At 44.3% G+C, this 25384-nt stretch overlaps 1 protein-coding gene across 6 annotated transcripts in view; it reads left to right on the plus strand.

Moving 5' to 3' along the window:
- Caln1 (calneuron 1) overlaps window positions 1-25384 on the plus strand; it is a 477612-nt gene that overhangs the window by 233216 nt on the left and 219012 nt on the right. For all 6 annotated transcript variants that reach the window (XM_029477873.2, XM_021163075.3, XM_029477872.2 and 3 more), the window contains one exon: window positions 15220-15363. In XM_029477873.2, the coding sequence (XP_029333733.2) occupies window positions 15220-15363 (144 nt within the window). The remainder of the gene's footprint in view (window positions 1-15219; window positions 15364-25384) is intronic.

Below are 25384 nucleotides of genomic sequence, written 5' to 3' on the forward strand. Positions count from 1 at the left end.
GTAGCATTAGAAACCGGCAGAGAGAAAGCAGGTGTCTTGGGTTGTGCAGAGTAAGCATTTCTGTCGTAGGTAATGGTGAGACACTCAGTTAAAAAGCTGGGGGCACTTCTAAGGATTCAAGCACCATTGGGCTAGGAGGATAGCTTAGTCAGTGTGCTTGCTGTGTAAACATTTAGATCAGAACTTTTCTCAGAGTCAATGTTTAAAAAAATACCTAGTGCAGTGGTGCATGTGTAGGTGGGTCTCTGACTCAGTTGCCTACCAGTCAGCCTGTCCTAATCAAGGACCCCCAGGTTCCAGGGATAAGCCCTGTCTCAAAACCCAAGGTGGGTTATACTTGAGGAATAAAACCATGCATGCAGGTAAGCATGCTCACTTGTACTTAAAGAAATAGAACCAGAAGTGGTGGTTCTATCACACACATATAATCCCAGCACTTGGAGGCAGGAGGATCAGGAATTCCATGCCACACTGGTCTACACCACAAATTTAAAATCAGCTCTAAGCTATATTATAGTGAGACTCCCAATTCAATATCTACCCTCAAAAATATTTGAAGCGGTGTTTGTGAGATAGTTCAACAGTTAAGGACACGTGTTGCTCATATGGAGGACCTGGGTTCAATTCCTTGCACCCACAGGTGGTTCATAACTATCCATAATTCCATTTCCAAGCAATCTCATTCCCTCTTCTGACTTCCATAGAAGCTAAGCATGCACAAGGCAATGGTGCACATACGTACACGCAGGCAAAACACTCACACATGAAATAAAATGAACGGAGCTTCAAGAATCCCCTAGAAAAGAGGTAACCAGATGAAAAACTGCATATCCCAACCAAATGGGACTGAAGTGAGTTTAGCATTTCAGGTACATTAAAGCTGATTGAACCCCAGCAAAACAACGTGGAAGCCCACTACCATGGTCAGAGGCAGGCTGAGTGCTGGCATTCAAGATTGAAAGGAGGTGGGGGAAAAGAGATTTAAATATTTAAATATGTATGAGATGAGATGGGCTAGCAGGAGAGGGTGTCTATGCAAAATGGCAAGAGACTAAATTCCCAGAGCTGAGTGATATGGACAGATGGTGAGTGGGGTGGGTGAAAGACTAGGGTTTTGAGGGGCAGACATCCTGAAAGTTCTCCATCTGCTGTGGACCCTCACTTCTTGATGGTCAGCAGGGTGTCTTACTTCTCAATGTCCAACACTAGCCCTGAATAAGTTTATCTTTTATGGTCTCAGAGTCCTCTAGGAATAGAGGCTCCAGTCTGAGCTTAGAGCATCCTTTGTCAACTGAGCCCTGGGGCTATGAAGACCCTACACAAGTAATCCTAGCACCGTTCACCATCACTTCTAAGTCTTTTTCTTCCATTTGTGTAGACAGTAATTTAGACATGCTGTGCCATGACACAGTCTCTTTATTCTGCCTCATTGACCTTAAGATCCTAAAGGTTCAAGTGTGACTCCCAGCTGAGGCAGGATGAGAAGGGGTGGGGGGAGAGCTAGCAGGGGTTTTGAGGGATGGGAAGGACCAGAAACAGAGAATAAAAAGGAAACCCTCACTTGGGAATCTAGCTGGGAGTGGAAGACTTCAGCACAATTGATAAAAATTCAAGGTTCCAGGGAGGGGAGGGATGGGTCACTGGTTAAGAACAGGCACTGCATTTGTAGAGGTCCTGAATTCTCAGCACCCATGTTGGACTTCTTGTGCCACTTGAAACTCCGGCTCCAGAGGATCAAACACTTTTGGCCTCTGTGGATGCGGGTACACAGTTAAAAGTAAAGTGAATGTGTATTTTTTAAATTTTTAAAAATTTATTGAATATTTCTTTATTTACATTTCAAATGTTATCCCCTTTCTAGGTTTCCCCTCCAAAACCTCCCTATCCCATCCTCCCTCCCCTTGCCTCTATGAGGGTGCTCCCACACCCACCCACCCATTCCCACCTTCCAGCCCTGGCATTCCCCTACACTGGGGGTATCAAACCCCTTCAGGTCCAAAGGCCACTCCTCACACTGATGTCCAACAAGGCCATCCTCTGCCACCTATGAGGCCAGAGCCAGGGGTTCCTCCATATGTACTCTTTGGTTGGTGGTCCAGTCCCCTGGATCTCTGGAAGAGCTCGATGGTTGACACTGTTGCTCCCCCCATGGGGCTGCAAACCCCTTCAGCTCCTTCAGTCCCTTCTCCAACTCCTCCACTGGGGACCCCACACTCAGTTCAATGGTTGGCTTTGAGCATCCACCTCTGTATTTGTCAGGCTCTGGCAGAGCCTCTCAGGAGACAGCCATATAAGGTTCCCTCAGCAAGCACTTCCTGGCATCCACAATCGTGTCCGGGTTTGGTGACTGTATATGGGATGGGTCACCAGGTGGGGCAGTCTCTGGATGGCCTTTCCTTCAGTCTCTGCTCCACACTTTGTCTCCATATTTCCTCCTGTGAGTATTTTGTTCCTCCTTCTAAGAAGCACTTTGGTCTTCTTGAGCTTCATATGTGTGAATTGTATCTTGGGTATTTCAAGCTTTTGTGCTAATATCCACTTATCAGTGAGTGCGTACCACATGTGTTCTTTTGTGACTGGGTTACCTCACTCTGTTTTCAAGTTCCATCTATTTGCCTAAGAATTTCATGAAGTCATTGTAGTAAAATGAATCTTTTTTTTTTTTTTCGGTTTTTTCAAGACAGGGTTTCTCTGTATAGTCCTGGCTGTTCTGGAACTTACTCTATAGACCAGGCTGGCCTCCAACTCAAATGAATCTTAAGAAAAGAAAAACATTACAACTGCATACCATGGCAGTGCTTGTCAAGCAAAATGTTTTAAACAATGGTCCTATTTACTAATAGAAAGTTAACTGTCTATTGTGACAAGAACTATGATCAACAGCAATGTCAGGAGGAAAGGGTTTATTTCAGCTTAGAGTTGTACATCATGATGGGAGATCAACAACAGGAACTCAAGGCAGAAGCCTAGAACCAGGAATGGAGGCAGAGGGCCATAGACCAACTTTGATTAGTAGCTTGCTCCCTATGGCTTATAGCATCCCAACCTGCTTGCCCAAGGGTGGTACCACCCACATTAGGCTGTGTCCTCCCACAATCATGAACCAAGAAGACATCCCTCACAAACTTGCCTACATGTCAGTCTTAGGGAAACATGTTCTCAATGGAAGTATTCCCTTCCCAGATGAGTCTGATTTGTAACAACAAATTGGGCTTACATAATGCATTCACAGTCCCTTTCAGCCCTACACCAAAACAGTGCACTTTTTAAAAACCTTAACCATTCATCTACAGAGGCAGATTCTTTAAGAGAAATAGGTAAAATAGCTTGTATAAGCACTTCCTTGATTCGTAGACTTAGTCTTTAAATCGTGCAGTAAATGACACTCTTTTAGCAAGATAACTTAGAAGGTTACAAAACCATATGTGTGTGTAACACATGTGTCCAAGCAGAGGACGGAAATCAATGCCAAGTGTCTTCTTTAATATCTCTCCATTTTATTGAGGCAGGGTCTCTCACTGAACCCAGAGTTTGTCAATATTTCTAAGCTGCTTAGCCTGTGGGCTTCGGGTATTTGCTTGGGTTACAGAGGTGCATCACTATGCCTAGCTTTTATGTTGGTTAAGGGGACCCAAGCCCTTTACCCACTGAGCCATCTCCCCAGCCCCTGTACATACCGCTTAGCGACGCTAAAGTGTGACTCTCTCTCCTGAGAACTCTACATCCATGTGTTCAATGTGTATTCTCCTATTCCTAATTTACCCCCACCTCTGAATTCTGCTTCAGTCTAAAGTGTAGATGCTCCCTTCCATTAATAAACTCACTAGCCGCATGTCACTCTGACTCATTGTGCTGGCTAGTTTTAACTCTCAGCCAGACACAAGTCTAAACTCGCCTGGAAAGAGAGTCTTAATGGGTACTTATCTAGATCAGGTTAACCTGTGGACATGTCTGTGGGGATTTGCCCTGATTGTTAACTGATGTACAGAGACCTACCTTGAGCGTAGGCAGCATCACATTATGGGCTGGGCCCTGAGCTGTATGAGTCAGGAGATAGCAAATGAGAGCAACCTGAAAAAGATCCATTCGCTTTTCTCTTTTCCACTAACTGTGGATGTGGTGGGACCAATCGTCTGAAGCTCTTGACACTGTGGCTTTTCTTCAGTGGTGGACCATGTCTTGGAACATCACCCTTTTTTCCCTATGTCCCTTTCACTCAGGGTGTTTTATAACAACAACAACAACAACAACAACAGTAGAAAACTTTACCCTGACATTCTTTTCTGAGATACAGTCATGATTCTGGACTTACCTGAATGGAGGTTCCTAAAGAAGAAAGGCCACTCATGGAGTGGATTGTATCTCCCACCACTTCTGATACAACACTTTTCCTGTAGAGTATGCCTCCATCCTAAGGAATTCTACATTTTTGAATTGTTCTATTTGCTATTCTTGCCAATGGACATCTGGTCAACCTCGTTTTCCTCCATCTAGAATATTAGATTTTGGAAGCCTGGAAGGGTTTATTCACTGAACATGTCTCCTACTGTTGTATCTGATATATAGTAAGTAAACAGCAGCTGTTTGTGGAATGAATATTTCTGTTAATCATCTCCAAATGTTCTTTTTTTTTTCTTTTTTTGACCTTCCTATGAGAAAGTAGAAATCCTTCCAAACTTTCTTCTTTTCCAACATTTATTTTCTTAAACATATGTGCATGTTTATGTGTATATGTGTAGTATGTGTATGTGAGTGAAGTGCTTGCAGAGGCCAGAAGAGGGTGATGGATATCCCCTTTAGTTACATGAGGTTGTTAGCTACCTAACATGGACAGTGAGACCCAAACTTAGATTCTCTACAAGAACAGTACATACTCTTAATCAATGAGCCATCTCTCCTGACCCACAAATCATCCCTGCCTCATTATTTCCTCTGAATAACAACTTGTACATCTGTATCTTACATTTTCCGGGTCATAGTTATCTCATGTAGGAACTGGATCTAATTTTGCAAATTTTTCAATGATGTGTATCCACAAAATACATTATTCCAATTCTTCATTTTACTCAGAGAAAACCTACATTCAGGGTTGAGGAGATGACTTAGTTGATAAAGTGCTTGCCATCCAGGCATGAGGACCAGAGTTCGGATTCCTGGGACCCACATAAAATTCTGGGTACATGGCATTTGTAATCTCACCCATGGATGGGGACAGAGACAGGTGGATCCAGCCCAATCACTGTCAAGCCAGTCTAGCCAAGTCACTGAGTCCCAGGTTCAGTGAGAGACCCTGTTTGATAAAAGCAAAGTGGAATGCAAATAAAGAAGATATCTGACATTGGGTTCTGGCATACATTCAGACACACACACACACACACACACATGTGTATGCTCATTCATACATACACACCCATACCCATACCACACACATGTACACACATGAGCATATAAACAACCACTTCAACCATACATACACACAAATGAAAGCTCATGCTCTCCCTAAGGATTCAGAAAATGAGTAGATTTTTACATCCTGTGGGAACTGAGCCAGGAGAAAGGTTGTTCTTTGCTACTAACTTGAAGTCACAAATTGGTGCTGTAAATGACATCTGATTTCTTCAAACTCAGGGTGTTAGCAGTAACATTCCTAATGGCTGCTGTCTGACCTTCCTCTGAGCCTGTCTTCCCTGGGATAGGTGGACCTTTGTCCTTGTCCCTGCCTCAGCTGGTTATATCTTTATGAAGACCTTCTTGATTTGAGGCAAGATTTTGCCAGGATGTTGAATCTGGATACAACAGGTCTCAGTGCTGGTCATGGATCATTTTAAAATATTTTTGTTAGCATACATGAATTATACACATGAGTGGATTTCATTGAGACATCTCTATACACATGTCTAATGCATTTGGTCATGTTTACTCCACATTGCCCTTTTCATCCCACTATAACTGCTGTTGATCTCTTCCCTTCCTCTTCCCAACTGCTCTTCCTAATACTTTCTTGTAATGTGTGATCCCATGAGTTTCATAAAAGTTGCTTTTCAGCTCATAGAGAGATAGTTGGATAGGGTTGTTTACTAGAAGAACACAGGCATCTTAACTAGTTACACTCTCTCCTTCCTCCAGCAACTATTAGCTGTCTATAAATCCCTAAAAGAGCAGAGCCTTACAATTGCTCTAGCTGCTGTAAGCTGTCTATAAATCTTCAGAGAGGGGTGGGGTCTTGTAAGCTTCTCCTTTAAGCCACCATTGATTCTCTATAAATCCCCAGGGAGGGGAGGAGCCTCATAAGCCCTCCCTGCTCCAAAACAAGATAAATTTAAGGGAAAAAAGAATTATTGCAAAACAAGAAGTTGGTCTCTTTGGCTGTACAGCAAGATCCTTTTTATTCAACTCCTTTGGGCCCAAGACTATGAGCATCACTCTAAAGAGAAGCCCAGCTAGATCCCTATGGGAAGGCAGACTTGGCTTTAGGACAGTTCCACTGACAAGAATTGTATTCCTTCTCCCAGGAAATGTATCTTTCCATGGCTCCTTTCATATTCCACGGGCCAGTAGGACAACATGGTATTGAAGCTGGAATAGGGTGGGTGTTGTCTGACACTTCAAGAAACCAATGAGTAGAGATGAGAAGTGAAAACTGTAAGATGAACTTTATTCAGAGAACCAGGAAGCTGAGAAGACAGAGGATTACCACCCTGAAAGACCTGTGATCCATCTCATCGCTAGCAGTTTAGGTAGGGAGTGGACTCAGAGATAGTTTTCCATTATCGCTTCTGTCAATAACACCCTGGTAAAAGTGACTTATGGGGAAAGGGGTTTATTTTAGCTCACAATGCCAGGTTATAGTCCATCCTTGTGGGGATGTCAATGCAGAATCTTTAAATGGCTTGTTACACTCACAATGACAAGCAGAGAGAGATGAGTGAATGAATGCTTCCCACACAGCTGGCTTTCTCTACTCTTATATAGAGTCCAGGATCCAAAACCAGGGGACGATGCAGCCCACTTTCAGGCTGGATCTTCTCACACTGGTTAACAATCAGGAGAATCCTCTATTGACATAACTCTTGGCCAACTTGAGCTAGACAATCCCATGCTGAGAATCTCTTCCTAGGTGATTCTAGATTGCATCAAGTTGACAATTAACACTGACAATCTCAGCAAGTCATTCCAAAGTTTAATCTTTTGCTTATGGTCTTGTCTGACCATCTTGCTCTTGGATTCATGGTTTTTTTGGGGGGATGCTTTTTCCTTACCGCCCTCTTCTCTGTGTGTAACAGGGACTTGGTGAATACCAAGGCTACCGAGTCTTACATTTCCCTTGAAACGGTATAGATTAAAAGTGACGAGTAGGGCTTGCTTCTGGTCTGGCCTAGGTGATGGGGATGGGGTAGGGATGAGTGAGCTGGCCCCTAAGAGCATGAGCACATGAAAGCTGGCCCCATGCCTTGCCTGCTGTGTTACTCAAATTGCTTTCTGGGGCAGTACTGGAGAACTGGCTCTGGTGGTGTGGATGCAAGAGAGCTGGCAGGATGCCCAACTCAGCTACTACCCAGGTCCAGATCTGGGGTTTTGAGTTGACCCACGCCAACAACTACCCCATCTATGAACTGCTGGAGAACTTGAAGGGGCAGATCATGCAGGATCTCTATGACACAGGGCAACAACGGGATATCCTAGAGGAGTCCAGGTGAGGATTCAATATTGAGAGTGTAGCAGAAGCCAGAGGCCTCAAAACACACCAATGACTCATTGCAGTGAACATTTGTAAGTAAAGCTCTTTTGGGAAAAAGGGTATACCATGACACACTGAAGCTTCTATTGGCAAGAACTTTAAAAAATTAATTTATTGTTTTATTTTTAAATCTTTTTTATGGGGAGGTTTTAAGGATGGAGAGCAGATATGGAGAGCCAGGGAAATGAGTGAGATTGGGTTGCATGACGTGAAATTCACAAAGCGTCAATAAAAAGTGTTTTCAATGGTAAAATGGTTAACACTGTGTTTGTTCTGGGCTCCTTACAGTGTCCACATGCAGATTCCTTTCCACAACACAAGGTACAACTGTGCTCTTAGTGATGTAGTATAAACATAAAGTGTCCCATCTTTCTCTATGATGGTTACTTCTCACTATCAACTTGATACAACCTAGAATCATCTGGGCAATCTGGCAAGAGAGTCTCATGAAAGATTGCCTACATAGGGTTGGACTGTGGGGGTAGGTCTGTGGGGCATTGTCTTGGGAGTTAACTGATATGTGAAGAAGTGCCCACTGTGGGCAGTGTCATTCCCTAAGTTTCGGTCCTGAATTGTGTAAAGGTAGAGATGAGGCTAAGAATAAGGAAACATGTCTCTGGGTATTGCTCTTCCTTCTTGACTGTGGATTCCGATGCTACTAGTGCTTCAAGCTCCTGCTGCTGTGAGCTCCCTGCAGTCATCGGCTATTGCTGGGAATTGTGAACTAAAACAAACCTTTTCTCCTCTAAATTGCTTTTTAGAGGATATTTTTATCATGGCCACAAAGATGAAACAAGTACAGTCCCCTACTGCAATCACAGGCATCACTTCTGCAGCTTATGAAGGTGTCTTGGAGCCCAATCATGCATACAAAACTAGAAGGGAAACTGAATCAAGCAAACAGATGCAAGCACAGTGCATTCACTTAACTCTGAGGCACAAGCAACCCCAACCCCTTACAACACATGCACGTGTACATGCACACACACAAGTACATATGCACACACATACACACATACATACATATATGTGCATGCATACATGCACACGTGCGCACACACACCATCACCACCACCAAAGGAAAAACCACCAGTAAAGAGTCCATGCTCATGGCTTATTCCCAAATACTGGAGCTATGATCCCCACTTGGCATGGAAGGAAATGCAGAGGCAGAGCCCACTGGTGCTGTGAGCCAGACACAAAGGGGTCCTGTCTGCTCCAGTGTCTCTGCTGGTTTTATGAGATCATTCCATACCCTGTTCTGCTAATAGGAATAAAAAGAGCCACATATTACCTGTCTCTTCCAGTCTGGCTTGCTTTATCCTGCAAAGATTGAGTTTCCAGGAGCTCTGAGACAGAGGTTGTAGCTTTGTGTTCTGTTTTCTCCCCCATTTCTCGGCTCCTTTGAACGAAAGTGCAGTTGTTGGATGTTCTCATAGGTACATGTATATACAGCATATACACGATACACAAACAAACACAGAGACACAATGTGCACATACCACACCTTTGTCAGTTAGGAGCCAGGGACAGCTATTTTAGGCAGTTGTTACCATAGATTGTCAATGCCTGCATCCTGACAGTCTGCCTCACAAGCCAGGTCCAGGCAACAGTCTAATTAAAGATGCCATTAATAGTGACAAACAGAAAAGTGAGAGTTTTAAATAAAATGACCTTACTGGGAAGAGGTCTAAAGAGGTCCAATGAATCTGCAGGTCCGTCTTTAAAGTCATGACATGAAGTTTAGATTTGAATAAAGATATGCATATGGCAAGGTAATGTCCAAGCCATCATGACCTCTCATTTTCCAGGTTTTAGTCTCTCTTGCAATGTGGTCTGATAGGTAGTCAGAAATGTCTGGCACCAGGGCCCTGGTCTTTTCTTTCCCCAGCATGAGACTCTTGGAGAAAGTCTATTGTTCCAATAATCTGGTAGCCAAAAGGTACAGTGTTTCTTTAGAATAACTCCCCTCCTGCCAAGATGATTATAGTATCCAAGAAGGACAGCATTGACCTACTGACCTCTGGCCACAGGACCACTCCTCACCGGCGTACTCTTGTCTGATCAGTATAAGGATTCAGGCTGAAGTTCATAGTGATATCTGGGGCATGAAGACAGTCTACAGGAGCACTGTGGGGCTCTGCAACAGACAGAATCATAAATATGAAATGTACCCCCAGATGGCGATGCTATTCGGGGATGTTCTGGAAACTTTAGGAAGTAAGACCTAGTTAGAAGATGTAGGTCAATGGGGGCAGGGAGTTGGTCCTGGAATCCTAGTGGGTAAACTAGGGTATACTTTCTGCTTCCAGGTTAGCTGAGAGGTGAAGAGCTCTACTCTGTCACACACTCCTGCCACCATGATTTATTTTTATTTTTATTTTTATTTATTTTCATCTTTACTTTTGCCCAGGTGCATGGTTCCAAGTGACCATGGATTGAATCCAGTGAAACAGAGAGAGCTGTTTCTGTCTGTTGATCACGCTGATGATCAAACTTACAAATAAGAAAGATGTACTAGGTACTTTTGTTGCTGTTGTGACAAAATATTGGATAAAAGGCAACTTAAGGAAGGCAAGGATTTTTTTTTGATCACATTTTGATGGTAGAGTCTGTCATAGTGGGAAAGGCATGGTGGCAGGAACGTCAGGCAGCTGGTCGTGTTGTGTCCACAGTCAGGAAGCAGAAAGAGATGGATGTTGGTGCTCAGCTCACTTTCTCCTTCTTATTTGGTCCAGGACCCCAGCCTATGGGATGGTGCCACACACAGTGTACAGTTAGTCCTTCAATTCAATTGATCTAAACACACTCTGAAGACAAGGACAGGGATGTATTTTCTAGGTGGTTTTAGATCAAGTTGACCATATTAACCACCACAGAAGGGAGCTACCCTGCTCGGTGCTATTAGAAGCCTTAGAAAGTGTTCATAATTAAATGAGAATGGTGTAATACCTTGGGGAAAAGTAGTCCAGAAAAAGAGGTCCAGTGGGCAGCTGTCTATCCATAGTAACAGCCATGAGCCCTGTCATTCATTATACCACATGTTCTTCTGTTTTATGGTCTATTCTGTCACCAAGTCTAAAATGCCACTACCAGGGCTGGAAAGTGATTAGCTTAGTCCTACTTAGCTTTAACTATCAACTTGACACAGTTTAGAGTCATTTGGTTAGGATGTCTCAACAGATGAATTGCCTAGATCAGATTGGCCTGTGGTCACATCTGTGGGATACTGTCTTGATTGTTAATTGATGTATGAGTGTTTGGCCCACTGTGGATGGTACCATTCCCTAGGTGGTGGTTCTGGGCTGTGTACAAAAACAAGCAAGCAAGCAAGCAAGCAAGCAAACAAAACAAAACCAGATAAGCATGAGCCTGAAAGTGAGTCAGGCGAGCCAGCAGGCAACATTCCTTCATGGCTTCTGCTTCAAGTTCCTGTTTCAGTTCCTGCTCTGACTTCCCTTAGTGGTAGACTGTGACGCGCCATTGTAGACGAAACCCTTTCCTCCCTTAAATACTTTTGAGCTGAGTGTTTTATCATAGTAACAAAGAAAACTAGAACACCTACTTTTCAGATGGGGAGAGTGACGCTAGGATGTGGACTAGGTGTCTTAAAGACACTTCAGAACACCATGCCTGTGCATCCTGCCATCTCCAGAGTCTGAAGTCAGGCCGCATGTGGCTCTGACATTCTACAGTGCTCTCTGCCATGAGCAAGTATTTCCATGATACCCGAGACCAGATAGGAGAACTCGAGGAACTGGGGTATTTGGTGCTGATGATGGGAAAAGACTAAAAATGTAGACAAAGAATTTGGGTTTAACTAAAACTTGTTTTTATTCTATCCATGGAAGAAGAGGCTGGAGATGGGGCAGATTAATAAGGTATATAGGAGAACACAGGCTTCCTATTCTTTCAAAGTCTTTAATGATGTTCATAGATCCACAGAAGGGAGGGCCGGTAGGAGCTGAGGGAGCCTCATAACCAACCCAGCTCATTTTACACAGGAGCAAATTGAGACCTCTGGTTTTGGCTGCTGACATAATTAGCTACTAAGCCTGGCCAGGAGCCTGGAGTCCTTGCTCATAGGCTGGCCTTTCTCTCTTTTGGACCCATATGTGTTTCCAGAAAGCATCCCACATGATAAGCTAGTATTAATAACTGGTAAAAAAAATTACTGATAACACATGATTCTTATTTTTTAAGGTTTATCTTTAATTAATGTATATGCATGTGTGTCTATGATTCAGTATATATACTTGAGTACAGGAGACCTCGGGGGCCAGGGGAAGATGTTAGATGCCCTGGAGCTAGAGTATAGATGCTGGAAGTTGAATGTGTGCTCTCTGCAAGAGCAGCAAGCATTCTTTAACTGTAGACCTATCTTTTCAGCTCCATAATTATTTTTTATTTTTCATTTAGTCTTAATTAGTTTTATTTAATGTATATGGTCTTTTGCTTGCATGTGTATCTGTGCATCCCTTTTTGCTTGGTGCTCATGGAGGCCAAAAGAAAGTATCAGATCTCTTGGAACTGGAATTACACAGTTGTGAGCTGTCATGTGGATTCTGGGACTGGAACCCAGGTTCTCTACAGGAACAACTAGTGTTCTTAACCACTGAGCCTTTTCTCCCAGCTTTTTTAGTCCTGTGGTTTTTAATGTATTAAGAGTGATGCGTTTGCAGTAATTAGTCTGCTAGCTCTCTGTCTAGTGCCCCCTAAAGTATGAATGAGGAACTCATGGAGTTGGTGTGTGTGTGTGTGTGTGTGTGTGTGTGTGTGTATACCATGCATGCTGGTGTGCATGCCTACACATAGAGGACAGAGAACTTTGGAAGGTTGTCCTGCTCTATCACTCTTACCTCATTCTCTTAAGACAGGATCTCTCCCTGAACTTGCAGCTAGACTGGTGGCCAGCAAGCCTCAGCTGTTCTCCTTCCCCCCACCCCCACACAGTGCTGGGACATGCTGGATGTCATGTGAAAGGGGTGAATAGCTTACTGAAGTGTTAGCCAATTGAGAGACAGGCATCACTGTGGCCAGCAAAGACATTGTTCAGGAATCAAAGTAGGCTACTCGGTTTTCACCTAACGTTACACAACTTCTATGCAATGGGATCATTTGGGAAGAGTCTCAGTGAGGAGTTATCTCGATTAAGTTGGCTGGTGGGCATGTCTGTGGGGGATTGTCTTGATTGTTAATTGATGGGCAAAGATACAGCCTGTTGCGAAGGACACCAAATCCCAGGCTGAACCCTGTATAAGTCTGAGGAAAGCCAGCTGAGCATAGCTAGTAAGCAGGCAACATGGGTGCATTTGTTTCTCTCTGCTCTTGACAATGGATGAGTTCAGCTGCTGGACTGCAGTGATGGTCTTTGACATGGAGCAATGACTCGGAGTGAGCCCTTTCTGTTCTTATATTGGTTTTGATCAGGGTGTTTAATGACAGTAGCAGAAATGAAATAAGAGGGGGCCACAAAGGCTCCATATGACTTTAGCAAGGAAAGGAAGCTGTCTGAAGAAGAAGAAGCTTGGGATGAAAGAGTACAATCAACCTGAAAACAGCCCTTAAGAGTGCCAAGTTCTAATCCCTTGGAATTCCAAACGCTTCCCTGGAAAGGATGCCTTGGTGTGGTTGAGTTAAGAGTCTTGAAATAGAGATTGTCTTGGATGGATGATCTGGGTGGTCCCCAAATACAATACTAGCATTCATATGGGAGGGGGTGGCTTTGTTGCAGCCACTGCAGAAATCCGTATGGAAGATCCTCTGCAGATGAGAGACAATGGCTGGGGAGATGGCTCGGTGGTTAAGAACGAATACCGTTCCTCCAGAGAACCTAACTTCAATCCCCAGTGCCCACAATTAGGCAACCCACAGCTGTCTGTAGTTCCAGTTTCAAAAGATCTGATGTCCCCTTTGGCCTCCAATGGCACCTGCATCCATGTACACGTTTTCTCCTTATAGCCATATTACCCCTCTGTATTTGCCCAAAGGAATACAAATCTAAGTCTGTATGCTACAGAGAAACCTACACACCCATGATTATTGTTGTTCCAGTTACAGGAGCCTGAAACTGACGCAGTCTCTATGAGCTCCTGCAAATGACAAAGGGAATGTAGGGCATGTACACAATAGAGCATTGCACTGCCTCGATGAAGAACTGAGCTATGTATTTGGAGGGAGCTGAAGAGCATTAAGAGAAATAAGCCTGGTGGAGAAAGACAAATATCACGGACTTGGGTGTTCCTGCGTGTGCATCCAGCACTCTTACCTCTGAGACCATCTCTGCATCCTCCCAACACTGCATTCATTGAAGCAGCTCCAATCTGCTGCAGGTCCAGTGTCCTCCTGATGCATAGGATGCACCTCTTTAAACTGTGATCTCAAATTCCTCATGCCTCACAAGGTTGACATGAGAGAAAAGGTTCACTCCAGCTAGGTCTGCTGGCATCCGAGGCTCTGTGAGAAAGGCTGTAGGTACAGACCAGAGTCAGAGAGAGAGAGAGAGAGAGAGAGAGAGAGAGAGAGAGAGAGAGAGAGAGAGAGAGAGAGAGAGAGAGACTTCCTGCCCTGCAGAATGAGCCTTAGTGCTAGGAGAACCAAGTTCTTTTCCAGCCCAGGGAGAAAGTGATTAAAGTTCTTTCGAACCTCTTTGACATTCCCGTTGAGCTTCCACTGTTTATAGTCATAAAACAACTGCAGATCAGAGGGATGAAATAGAAACAGCAGGATGCTCACCTTCTGCCCTCGGGGGTTATTAAACACTGCATGTTGCCAGCAGCAGCAGGGAGACTCTTACACAGTTTCCCCTGACCCCTTCCTTTCTGCAAAGCTCACAGTCTCCCCCTTCATCACAGTGATTTTCTGCTGGGATCCCTGCCTGCCTGTGCCTACTGCAGGGTGCACACACATGGAGGGACACCTGCCTCGTTTTTCTTTTTCTCTCCCATTCCTCTCTCCCTCCTTTCTTTTCCTGGCTATTTTTCTCTTCCCTTCTCTTCCTTTTCTTGTTTTATTTTATAATTATTTTTGTGTGTGTACATGTGTATGTGGGTACACATATTTAAAGGCCAGATATCACATCTGACTTTCTTTCTCATTTCTCCACTTTATTTATTTGTTTATTTATTATTATTATTTTGTCTATTATTTGTTTATTATTTTGAGGCAGGGTTGCATGTAGCTTAGTCTGGTCTCTACCTCTCCTTGAACTTCTTATCCTCCTGCCTCCACCTTCCTTCTGAAGGCTAGGATTACAACCCAGCATCACCATGCCTGGTTTATGTAGTCTTGGGGATGGAACCCCATAGCTTCATGCATACTATGCCAGCACTCTACCAAGTGATCCCCATAGCTACCCTTTCTTTCTCAAATTGTTTCCTAGTGTGTGTTTAGTCACAGCAACAAGAAAAGCTGTGAGCTTCCTACAGGTACAGCAAGGAAACAGCCATGTGACCTGTGGACTCTCTGCTTTTTACTTGCAGAAATCCGAGAAGCCTTCCGTGTTCTGGACAGAGATGGCAACGGCTTCATCTCCAAGCAGGAGCTGGGCATGGCCATGCGCTCCTTGGGGTACATGCCGAGCGAAGTGGAGCTGGCTATCATCATGCAGCGTCTGGACATGGACGGTGAGACCTGCTTAGCACTGCCAGGCTGTGCCTCCCCCACCGCATTCACTGGGCCTGGGATTTATACAAGTCTCACACTCAGAGCCCTGTCTCGGTTTACATGTTAGGAGTAGAAACTTGATCAACAGGACTGTGTGAGCTCCAGAGGCCAGCAGGGATGGTTTGGGGACAGTTAAGGGAATGGATGAAACCAATTTGGTTGGTGGAGTAGCTCAACCCCCTTTTCCTTTCCCTTCCATTTTATTTTATTTATTTTTCCATTTTCAGGGCTGGAGAGCACAGTGGTTAAGAACCCATGCCCTTCTGCTCAGATTCGGCTTTGAGCACCCATGTGGGGTGACTCACAACCATCTATAACCCCTGCTCTAGGGGGAATCTGACATCTCCAACATCTGTAGAAACTATACTGATGTGTACACATTCACGCCCATGTGCACACACATACACAGAAATGTAAAAGTAGTATAAATCTTATTTTTAAATTTTCATGCATATGTGGTATGCATGTATGTGTAGGTTGGTTCTGTGTAATATGTTTACATGTGTGTGGAGGCTTCACGTTGATGTTTAGAATCATCTTTAATGACTCCTCTATCTTGTTCATTGAGGCAGGGTCTCTGAAACAAAGTATGAGCTCCTAATATACCTACCTTAGCTAGCCACTTACAGTGGGAATCCCATTTCTACCTTCTGAGTCTAGGATTACAGGCCACATACATTTTATGTGGGTTCTGCGGATTCAAACTCTGCTCATCAGACTTGGGGAGCAAGAACTTAACCACTGAGCCACCTCCCTGCCCCCCCACCTCCCATTTTAAAATCAGCTTATGTGTGTTTGCATGCATGTATATGTGGGTTTACATATGTGAATAGGTGAGCACATCTGAGCATGTGCTTGTAGAAGTCATAGAGTCAGAGGTCACTCTTGAGTCTTGTTCTTTAGGCTCCACCCACCTTTGATTCTTGAGAAAGGGTCTTTAATTCGGGATTCAGCATTCACCCACTATCGACCATTCTCTATGGGATCTTCTTATCTTCTTATCACTCCTTCTATGCCTGCAGCTTTAATTTTTTAAAACTTCCATTGTGGTGATCTGTATTCTGGTCCTTATTGTTGCAAGGTAAGCACTTTATTAACCAAGCTGTCCTCACAGTTGCCAAAACACAGCTGTATCCCTGGAGCCTAGCTTTTACCACAACTTACAGGGAGCAAAGCTGGCAGGAGACTGTCCTTTCTCCAGCACTCACTACTGCTTATATAATATTGGGGAGGTGCCTTGTAAATCTTATGAGATTCAGGAACTTCCTTCAACTTGTACATTTTCTTGACTTCCTGGGTCTTAAGAGCCTTCCTCCAGAATGGAATATTTTAGTTAGAAGGAAATAGCTACAGAACAGTATAGTAAACCAAATAAGATAACAACAATCACAGCCAGGCCTGTTGGTATAGGTCTGTTATCCCAGCTATTTGGAGGTTAAGGTAAGATGACTGTAGAATCAGCCTGCTTTGTGGAATAGCAAGCTGTCCTGCTGTGGTGCTTCAAATGAGAAATGTTCCCCATAGGCTCATGTATTTGCTTTCCAGTAGGTGGCGCTGTCTGGGAAAGTTATAGCCCCTTTAGGAGGTGGAGCCTTGCTGGAAGAAGTACGTCACTAGGGACCAGCTTTGAAAGTTCATAGTCTCACCCATTTCTAGTTCACTCTACTTCACGTTTTTTTGCAGTTTAAGATTAATCCATCAGCTTCCTGCTCCCGTACTATGCCTATCTGCTGTCATATCTTCCCACCATGGTGGGCTTTAAAACCTTTAAACCATAAACCAAAACAAATTCTTTCATAGGTCACTTTTGTTCATAGTGTGTTCTCACAGCAACTAATCCACCTGACTTCATGTTCCTATTTTGGGGTTCTTCCCCGACTTTCTGCAATGATGGAGCATAACCTGGTATTGGAAGATGAAATCAACCTTTCCTTCCCTGAATTGCTTTTGGTCAGAGGGGTTTGTTTTTGTTTTTAATCACAGCAACATAAAGGAAACCAGAACAATCTGGTAAGGGACTACTTGTTTGGTCTATATGCTAGTTTTCAGTTTAGCTTTCTCCTGTGTCCCTGCAAGATGTGTTAGGGGGGACAGCGACAATGGAGACCATATGGTGAATGTAGTGCAGCTGTGGATGGCGATTGTTTTTTTTCACTCTAGTGCAGAGCTGCTCTATCGGGGGCATGCATTGTCTGAGCAGTCTCTGATGGATGGTGACTCACTGTGTCGCTGCAGGCCGGATGCGACTGCGCTTTCTATTGTAGTGATGGTTCTGAAGTGCTGGGGCAAAGTGCCTACAGCAAAACCTCTCTCCCGTTCGCTCCCATCCTCATTTCAGAGGGGGGACTGAAGGACAGTTTCCTACTTAAAACTTTTATTTAATTTTAGTTGTTTTTTTTTTTTTTCTGGAGACAGGGTCTCACCTTGTATCCCTGGTGGGCTTCAAGCTCACGGTGATTATTATGCCTCAGCCTCCTGAGGCTGGGGATACAGAGGTCACAGCAACAAAGCTGCCTTAATAAAAATGTTTGGAAAAATACCATTGTTTATAGATCTAAGAAGATGTGGTTGATTTTTAGTTCAAAATTTCTTGAGGCTAGAAAGATGGCTTGCTGTTAAGAATGCTTGCTGCTCTTGCAGAGGACCTGAGTTTGGTTCCCAACACCACACCTTGTAGCTCATGACCACCTATAACTCATGTGCACATATCCACATATAGAAGGGCATGAAGTGGCTGGTCATGTCGCATCCACAGGCAGGAAGCAGAGAGATAGATGCTGGTGCTCAGCTTGCTGTCTCCTTTTTTTTTTTTTTTTCAGTTCAGGGCCCCATCTACAGTTTGGACATGTCTTCCTCTTAGACATACCCAGCAGTGCATCTCTTAGATGATGCTAGGTTAGCATTTTTTCCAACCTGAGCATCATGACCCCTTTGGACCAGTTTTGTAACAATGAAAATACATCCTGCATGTCAGGTATTTGCATTATGATTCATGGCAGTAGCAAAATGACAGTTAGGAAGTAGCAACAGAAATCATGCTATGGTTGCAGGGTCACCACCACACGAGAAGCTGTATCAAAGGGTCACAGCATTGGGGAGGTTGAGAAGCACTGCTCTAGATTCTATAAAGTTGATAACTTAGATTAGCCATCATATAAAAGGGGCTGATACGGCATTAAGTGCTAGACTCCAGCCCGGAGAGAGTTCTCATGATACTGAAGATCCCATCGGGTTGCATAAGTGTTGGAGCCCCATAGGACCTTACGTAGGGAACGTTCTTCAAGGAACACAGGAAGACAAGCTCAGACATCTGCTCCATCTGCTGTAATAAGAGATTCTTGACTCCTACCAATTTACTTGCAATTTATCACAATCATATGAATTCTACTGGCAGAACACTGTGACAAATCATTAGAGAGTTTCTCAGTTTATTTAAACAAAGACAATTCACCAGCTATTTCAGAGACCGAGCAGGTAAAAATGCTTTTGATTTGATTTGATTTGACTTAATTCTGAGCTCTAGCACTTCTGGAGACAGAGTCTTCCTCCGAACCTCAGGCTATTCTGAAACTCCCTCCGTAGCCCAGGCTGTTCGAGAACTTGGAATCTTTGTGTTAGTCTCTCCGACGTGGACCATCATGCCCAGCCTATACTGATTTACTTTTAAAAGTTGTCTTCATTTTTATGTATGTAAATATGTGTGCCTGTGCATGTGTGTGTGCGGATGCCCCTAAAGGTCAGAAGAGAGTGCCCAATCCACTGGAGCTGGAGTTCCAGTTGGCTGTAAACCACCACTGGGGTGCTGGAAACTGAGCCCCAGGTCCTCTGCAAAAGCAACACATTCTCTTAACCATGGAGCCATCTTTCCAGCCCCTTCTTTATTTATTACTACTTTAATCGAGTGTTTTATTTATTCTTTGACAATTTCATATATGCAAACAATACATCTTGATTATATACACCCTGCCTACTCCCTCCCATTCTTCCCAGATAGTCACAACAGTCACCTTCCTCCCTTCATGTCCTTCATCCTTCATGTCCTTCTTCTTCTTCTTCTTCTTCTTCTTCTTCTTCTTCTTCTTCTTCTTCTTCTTCTTCTTCTTCTTCTTCTTCTTCTCCTTCTCTCCTTCTCCTTCTCCTTCTTCTCCTCCTCTTCCATCTTCTCCCCCTCCTCCTCCTCTTCCTCCTTCTTCCTCCTTCCTCTTCCTTCCTCCTCCTCCTCTCCTTCCTCCTCGCACCAAGTCTAACCAGAGCTGCCTGTGGGATTGTTGGCCCATGCTGTTGGCTTGATCTTGTACAGACAACTACATTTTTTAAAGGCATGACTTCCTTAAAAATTCAAAATTTGGCCTAAACAAATGTACTACTAACTGTATGAAAATACTGAATAAAGGCGAAAAGAGTCAAGTTTTAAAGCCTGGCTGGAGGGGGAAGTGTGTGTCTGTAGGCATTTTATTACTAAGGCTGTGACAGGGGCTTTCTGGCTGCCAAGTTCTGGAGATGGCTAGATTGACTGTTCTCTTAATGAGGTCCTCTGAGCTGATTGGTTTTTAAGAAATTAGAATGTACTTATATTCTCCTCTCCTCATCTCCGGACCTGGGCATTCGCCATAGCAATTTGGTCCCAGGTTGACTCTAAGTAGCTCTTTGAGGTAGAACATGTGGGATGGCAGATATTTTTTACAGGGGTGATGCATTTACATATACACATACACACATATACATATACACACATGTACATACATATATTTACATACACATATATTACTGGGGGAGATAGTGTTGTCATTAATGGGCTTGCCTAAAATATAGTGACATTTATGTTTGCAGGATAAACACAGACTGGTCCTGGCTTATTAATTCCTTGTGTTTTAGTTTAAAATTACACTTTTAAAGGGGCTGGAATGAGAGATAAATAAGGAAAACTAATTATCATGCAAGTGTGAGCACCTGAGACCAGTCTCTAGAACCCATTACAAACAAACAAACAAATATAGTGGTGCACGCTTGTAATCCCAGGGCTGGGGACACAGAGGCAAGTGGATCCCCCAGGCTCACTGGCCAGTCAGCCTAGCCTACGTGGATGCGTTCCAGTGAGAGATACAGTTTCAAAAACCATTAGATAGGATAGATGATAGTTGAGTAACAGATGAGATTGTCCTCTGGCCACATGCATGCATGTGTGCGCACACACACACACACACACACACACACACACACACTAAGATGACCATGTCTCTCTAGTTCTAGACCCTGGTTTCTGAGGCAGCAGGAAATGTGGGCATGATTAGGTGCAAATCTGTACCCCCACACTCACCGTCTCTTTCTGCGGTGCCTGCTGATTTGCCCGACAGTGAGGTCATGGCTTGAGCTCGAGGCCTTGCTGGAACTGACTAAGCATGCCAAATCCTCACATATGGTTTTCATCAGGAGCTCACAGGCAGCAGGGTGCCTTGCTGGCTGCCGTCAAACAGTAGCCTCTTTGGATTGGGAAACTTGTTGGCTATCTTCCACACAGGCTCAGCCAGACAGTCCCAGAGGGTGAAATGGAAGACCAGCATGAAGGTCTGGAATTACTCTCCTGGTCTGTAGCCAGGTGGCTGTCAATACTGAGACTGACTTGTGTGTGTCAGTGTGAGTGTGTATGTGTGTGTGTGTGTGTATGCTAATGTGGGCACATGTCTTATATGTTCGAAACTATTATTCATAGTTAGACAAAAACTCAAAGCTTCTGTTCATTGCCCGGGGCTTTCTTTGGCTTTTTACTGGAAAGGTTCTTTCTTGGACCTTGGACTCAACTGCTCATTTTCACCTTGTGATGGATTGCTTTGATTGTCAACTTGACTGTATTTAAAAAAAAAAAATGCCTCGGGGTGCATCATGGGGGAAGTGGCTCAGTCAGTGAAGCAAGCACGAGGATATCGGTCTGGCTCAGATCGGCAGAAGCCACATTAAAAAGCCAACCATGGTAGCATGGACTTGTAATATGAATTCTGTGTAGGTAGAGACAGGTGGATTCCTAGGCTAACCAGCCTAGTCAAATTGGCAAGTACCAGATAAAAGGGAGAGACCCTGTCCCAAAATAGACAGATACACACACACATGCTCACCCCCCACACCCCCACATCCCCAACACATACACATAACAAAAAGTCAGCCAAGGTAGATGGCTTCTGGCTGCCACCCAAAGCCTACGCATATATACCTGCACATGCACACCTATGGGTATCTTCACACAAATGTGCACACATATATGCATACAGAGGGAAATGCCTAGGGCATCAATGAATCACATGTCGGTCTGCATCTACAATGTTGTTTCTAGGGAGATTTAGCGGATGGGTCAATGGTCTTCCTACCACCCCAGCCATGAATGTGGGTGGCACTGTCCCCTGAGCTGGAGTCCTGAACTGAATAAAAAGAGGCAAAGAAGGATGAAATCAACTGAGCATGAGCATTGTCCCCTAGCTGCTTTCAGATCCACCTAAATGTAAGCAAAGAGCCTGCGCTCCTCTCACCATGATGGACTGTCTGCCCTCAAACTGTGAGCTAAAACCCTTCCACACCGAATGAAGTTGGTTCTTGCCAGGTGTCATCAGGCTGCGGCAATGTGGACAGGGAGATAACATTTATGAACCATCCTTGAAGAACTGACAGGCAGCTATGCTGAGAACTACCTCGGCTTGCCATCCTGGCTCCTCGGGGGCCTGAGGCAGAGGCAGCACAAGTTTAAGATCAGGCCGAGCAACTACAGAAAATACAAATGGAGGGCTGAGGTTGTAGGTAATTGTTAGAGTACTTGCTTAGTATACACACATACACACACACGCACATGCACACGCACACACACACACACGAGGGGGGCTGAATCCTTCCATACATGTATGTGGAGAGTGGGTGCTTTGGAGTCCCTGTGGGCTCTGCAGTAGCTCCATTCACTTCTCTCAGATCTTGGGCCTCACAGTGGCTCCTGTGGGTTTCGCTAAAGAATAAAGTCACAGTATTTTCAAGACTTGAAGGAAACATTTGACCACTTTCCACATTTTTAGTGATTTGAACAAGACAAGTTGGTCACCTGGAGTGGGCCAAACTAGCTTGGAGGAACATTTTCTCAAATAATAGAGCCAGCCGTCCATGGCCCTTGAACCCACTCACTCGAATTATGTAACCCTCTCTCTTCGAAATGGCCCCTTGTTCTCCTGTGGCTAGAGAACAAAGATTCACCTTTAAAAAGAGAATTTGGAGCATGGTGTATGTGTGTGTATGTGTGTGTGTATGTGTGTTATATGTTGTACATGTATGTGCATGTATGTGCATGCATGAGTGCCTGTTTTCATGTACATGCGTGTGTGTATGTGAGTGCCTGTGTTCATGTTGTGCATGCGTGTGTGCATTTGAGTGTCTGTTCATATGCACGCATGTGCATAGAGGCCAGTGCAGACGCCAGGTGTCTTCTTATGTTGTTCTTCACCTCATTGTCTCAATAAAGAGTCTGTCACCAAACTGGAAACTCACTGTTTGAGCTAGGCTGGCTGACTAGTGAGCTCCTGGGATCCATCTGTCCCTGCCTCCCAATGCTGGACTTAAAGTTATACACAGCTATGCCTTACTTTTGATGTGGTCTCAGGGGGGTTGAACTCAGATCCTCATGCTTGCACACCAAACACACTTACCCACTGAGTGATCTCTCCCCAGCTCTAAATTTTCTCTTTGAGCCAAGCACACAGCCTTTGTCTTCCTCCTTCCCGAAAAGCCTGTGGTCCCTTTAAATTCTATGCCATTCTCATGCTAGGAGTCTAAGAGTTCATTTTGTCTCTTAATATGCTTGTAGGTCTTGTTTATTTATGTTTGTTCTGTTTTAGGTTCACTGCCTGAGGGGTGAAATTTCATTCAGTTCTGTTAGATTTAAAACAGTTTATCTGATGTCCATTAGGTGTGAACTTGCTTGTTTTTATGGTGGGTCAATTCACTTTGGGGTCAATTTTGAGGCAAACCACTGAGATCATGAAGAAGAGAACTGTGGCTGGGTCAGAGGAATAGGTAGCTGTGAGTTGACAGAATCCCTCCGTGAGTCACTGGTGTTCCAGGTCCCATTGTGCTCCATTGTGTACCTAGAGTTTTATATGAATGAGTTGGCGAATCTTTGGTCTCAGTGTTGTACTTCTACAGACTATTCAATTCAATCTGGAATATGTGTTCATTACTTGTTTCGTTTCTTGGACAAAAGCCCTTAAGAGAAGCAACTTAAGAGAGAAAGGATTTGCTTTGACTCACAGTTATAGAGGGTTCTGTCCACCATCATGATGGATGCTGATGGGATTCCTTAATGGGCATATGAGGTACATGTTCTTCACATGGTGTCAGACCAGAAGCAGAGAAAACAGGCCTGGGATGGGTCCAGCATTCAAAGTACAGCCCTGGGCTGCTGCAGCTATTGAATCACAAAGCTGTCTTCCTTTGCAGTTTCCTTCCTTCTTCCTTCCTCCTTCCTTGTTTGCGGCTTCCTCCCTTTTTTACCCATATTCTGTATTTCTTCCCTCTATCTAACTCTCTCTGACATCTCTGTTACTTAGTCCCTTCTTCCTTTTCTCCTCTACTTCCTTTCTACTTCCTTGCTTCCTTTTATCCTTTATTATGCTCTTCTTTCTTCTATTATCCCCTTCTCTCCTTCCTTCCCTCCCTCCCCTCCCCTCCCCTCCCCTCCCCTCCCCTCCCCTCCCCTCCCCTCCCCTCCCCTCCCCTCTCCTCCCCTCTTCCTTCTTTCTTAGGGTTCTTTCCTTTCTGTCTTAGGGTTTCCATTGCTGTGAACAGACACCATGACCAAGGCAACTCTTATAAGGACAACATTTAATTGGGGCTGGCTTACAGGTTCAGAAGTGCAGTCTATTATCATCTAGGTGGGAAACATGGCAGCATTCAGTCAGGCATGGTATGGGATTTGCTGAGAGTTCTACATCTTGTAGAACAAGAGAAAACTGACTCTTCCACACTAAGCAGAGCTTCAAAGCTCACCTCTACAGTGATGTACTCCCTCCAATAAGGCCACACCTCCTAATAGTGCCATGTTCCAGGGGCCAAGTATATTCAAACCACCACACCTTTTTTCCTTCCCTCCCTCCCTCCCTCCCTCCCTCCCTCCCTCCCTCCCTCCCTCCCTCCCTCCCTCCCTCCCTCTCTCCCTCTCTCCTTCCTTCCTTCCTTTCTCCCCTCCTTCTTTCTTCTTTCTGCACTGGAGGTTGCACCCAGGACCTTGTCCCTTCTCATAATAGGTGAGCCCTACTCTACTGAACTGCTTTCTCAGCCTCCTTTTCAGTATCCTGACTCAGAGGGTCAGAGCATCCTTCTAGGGGCCTGACATTCTGGGCTACCTTTTTTTTCCTTTTCAGCTTTTGTCTGGCCATGAATGTCCTTGGTCACTTAATGAGGAATCAAGGGAGGAGGAATTGGAGACTGTTACTCTCTGCAAGGACAGTTAAGGAGTCTCTCAGGCCTTGCTTAAGACCTAAACTATGAGTGGAGCAAAATTTGGGCTTATTGCTTGTCATCCACACACTGCATTTCCCCTCTAAGGGATCCAGAGCACACAGGTCCCATTATTTTTGGCTTTGTTTATTCTTAGAACAAATGCAGAGGAATTATATATATATATATATATATATATATATATATATCACAAAAAAATGAAAGAATGACAGCCTCCCTCCCCATGAGCTCTGAAAACAAACACATAACCAATGTTTTACCAAACACATACTTTTCTAATACCCCACCCTTCAGCCTTCCAAGTCTTGGGAAGGCAAAGCAGCTAGAACAACTGTCAAATAATGAATACATTCTTTGCTCATTTGCATACATATTCATTAGCTGGAGTTGCCATGGCAACTGTACCTTGCAAAGACAGAGACTTGGGGTTCAGCACAACATCATTTGGGAAAGTGTCTAAAAGCTTTGCACTCCTCCACTAGAGCTTGACAAGCAAGG

This window comes from Mus caroli, unplaced genomic scaffold (genome assembly GCF_978045245.1).
Source record: "Mus caroli unplaced genomic scaffold, Mus_caroli_1 scaffold_4, whole genome shotgun sequence".
Taxonomy (NCBI): Eukaryota; Metazoa; Chordata; class Mammalia; order Rodentia; family Muridae; genus Mus; species Mus caroli.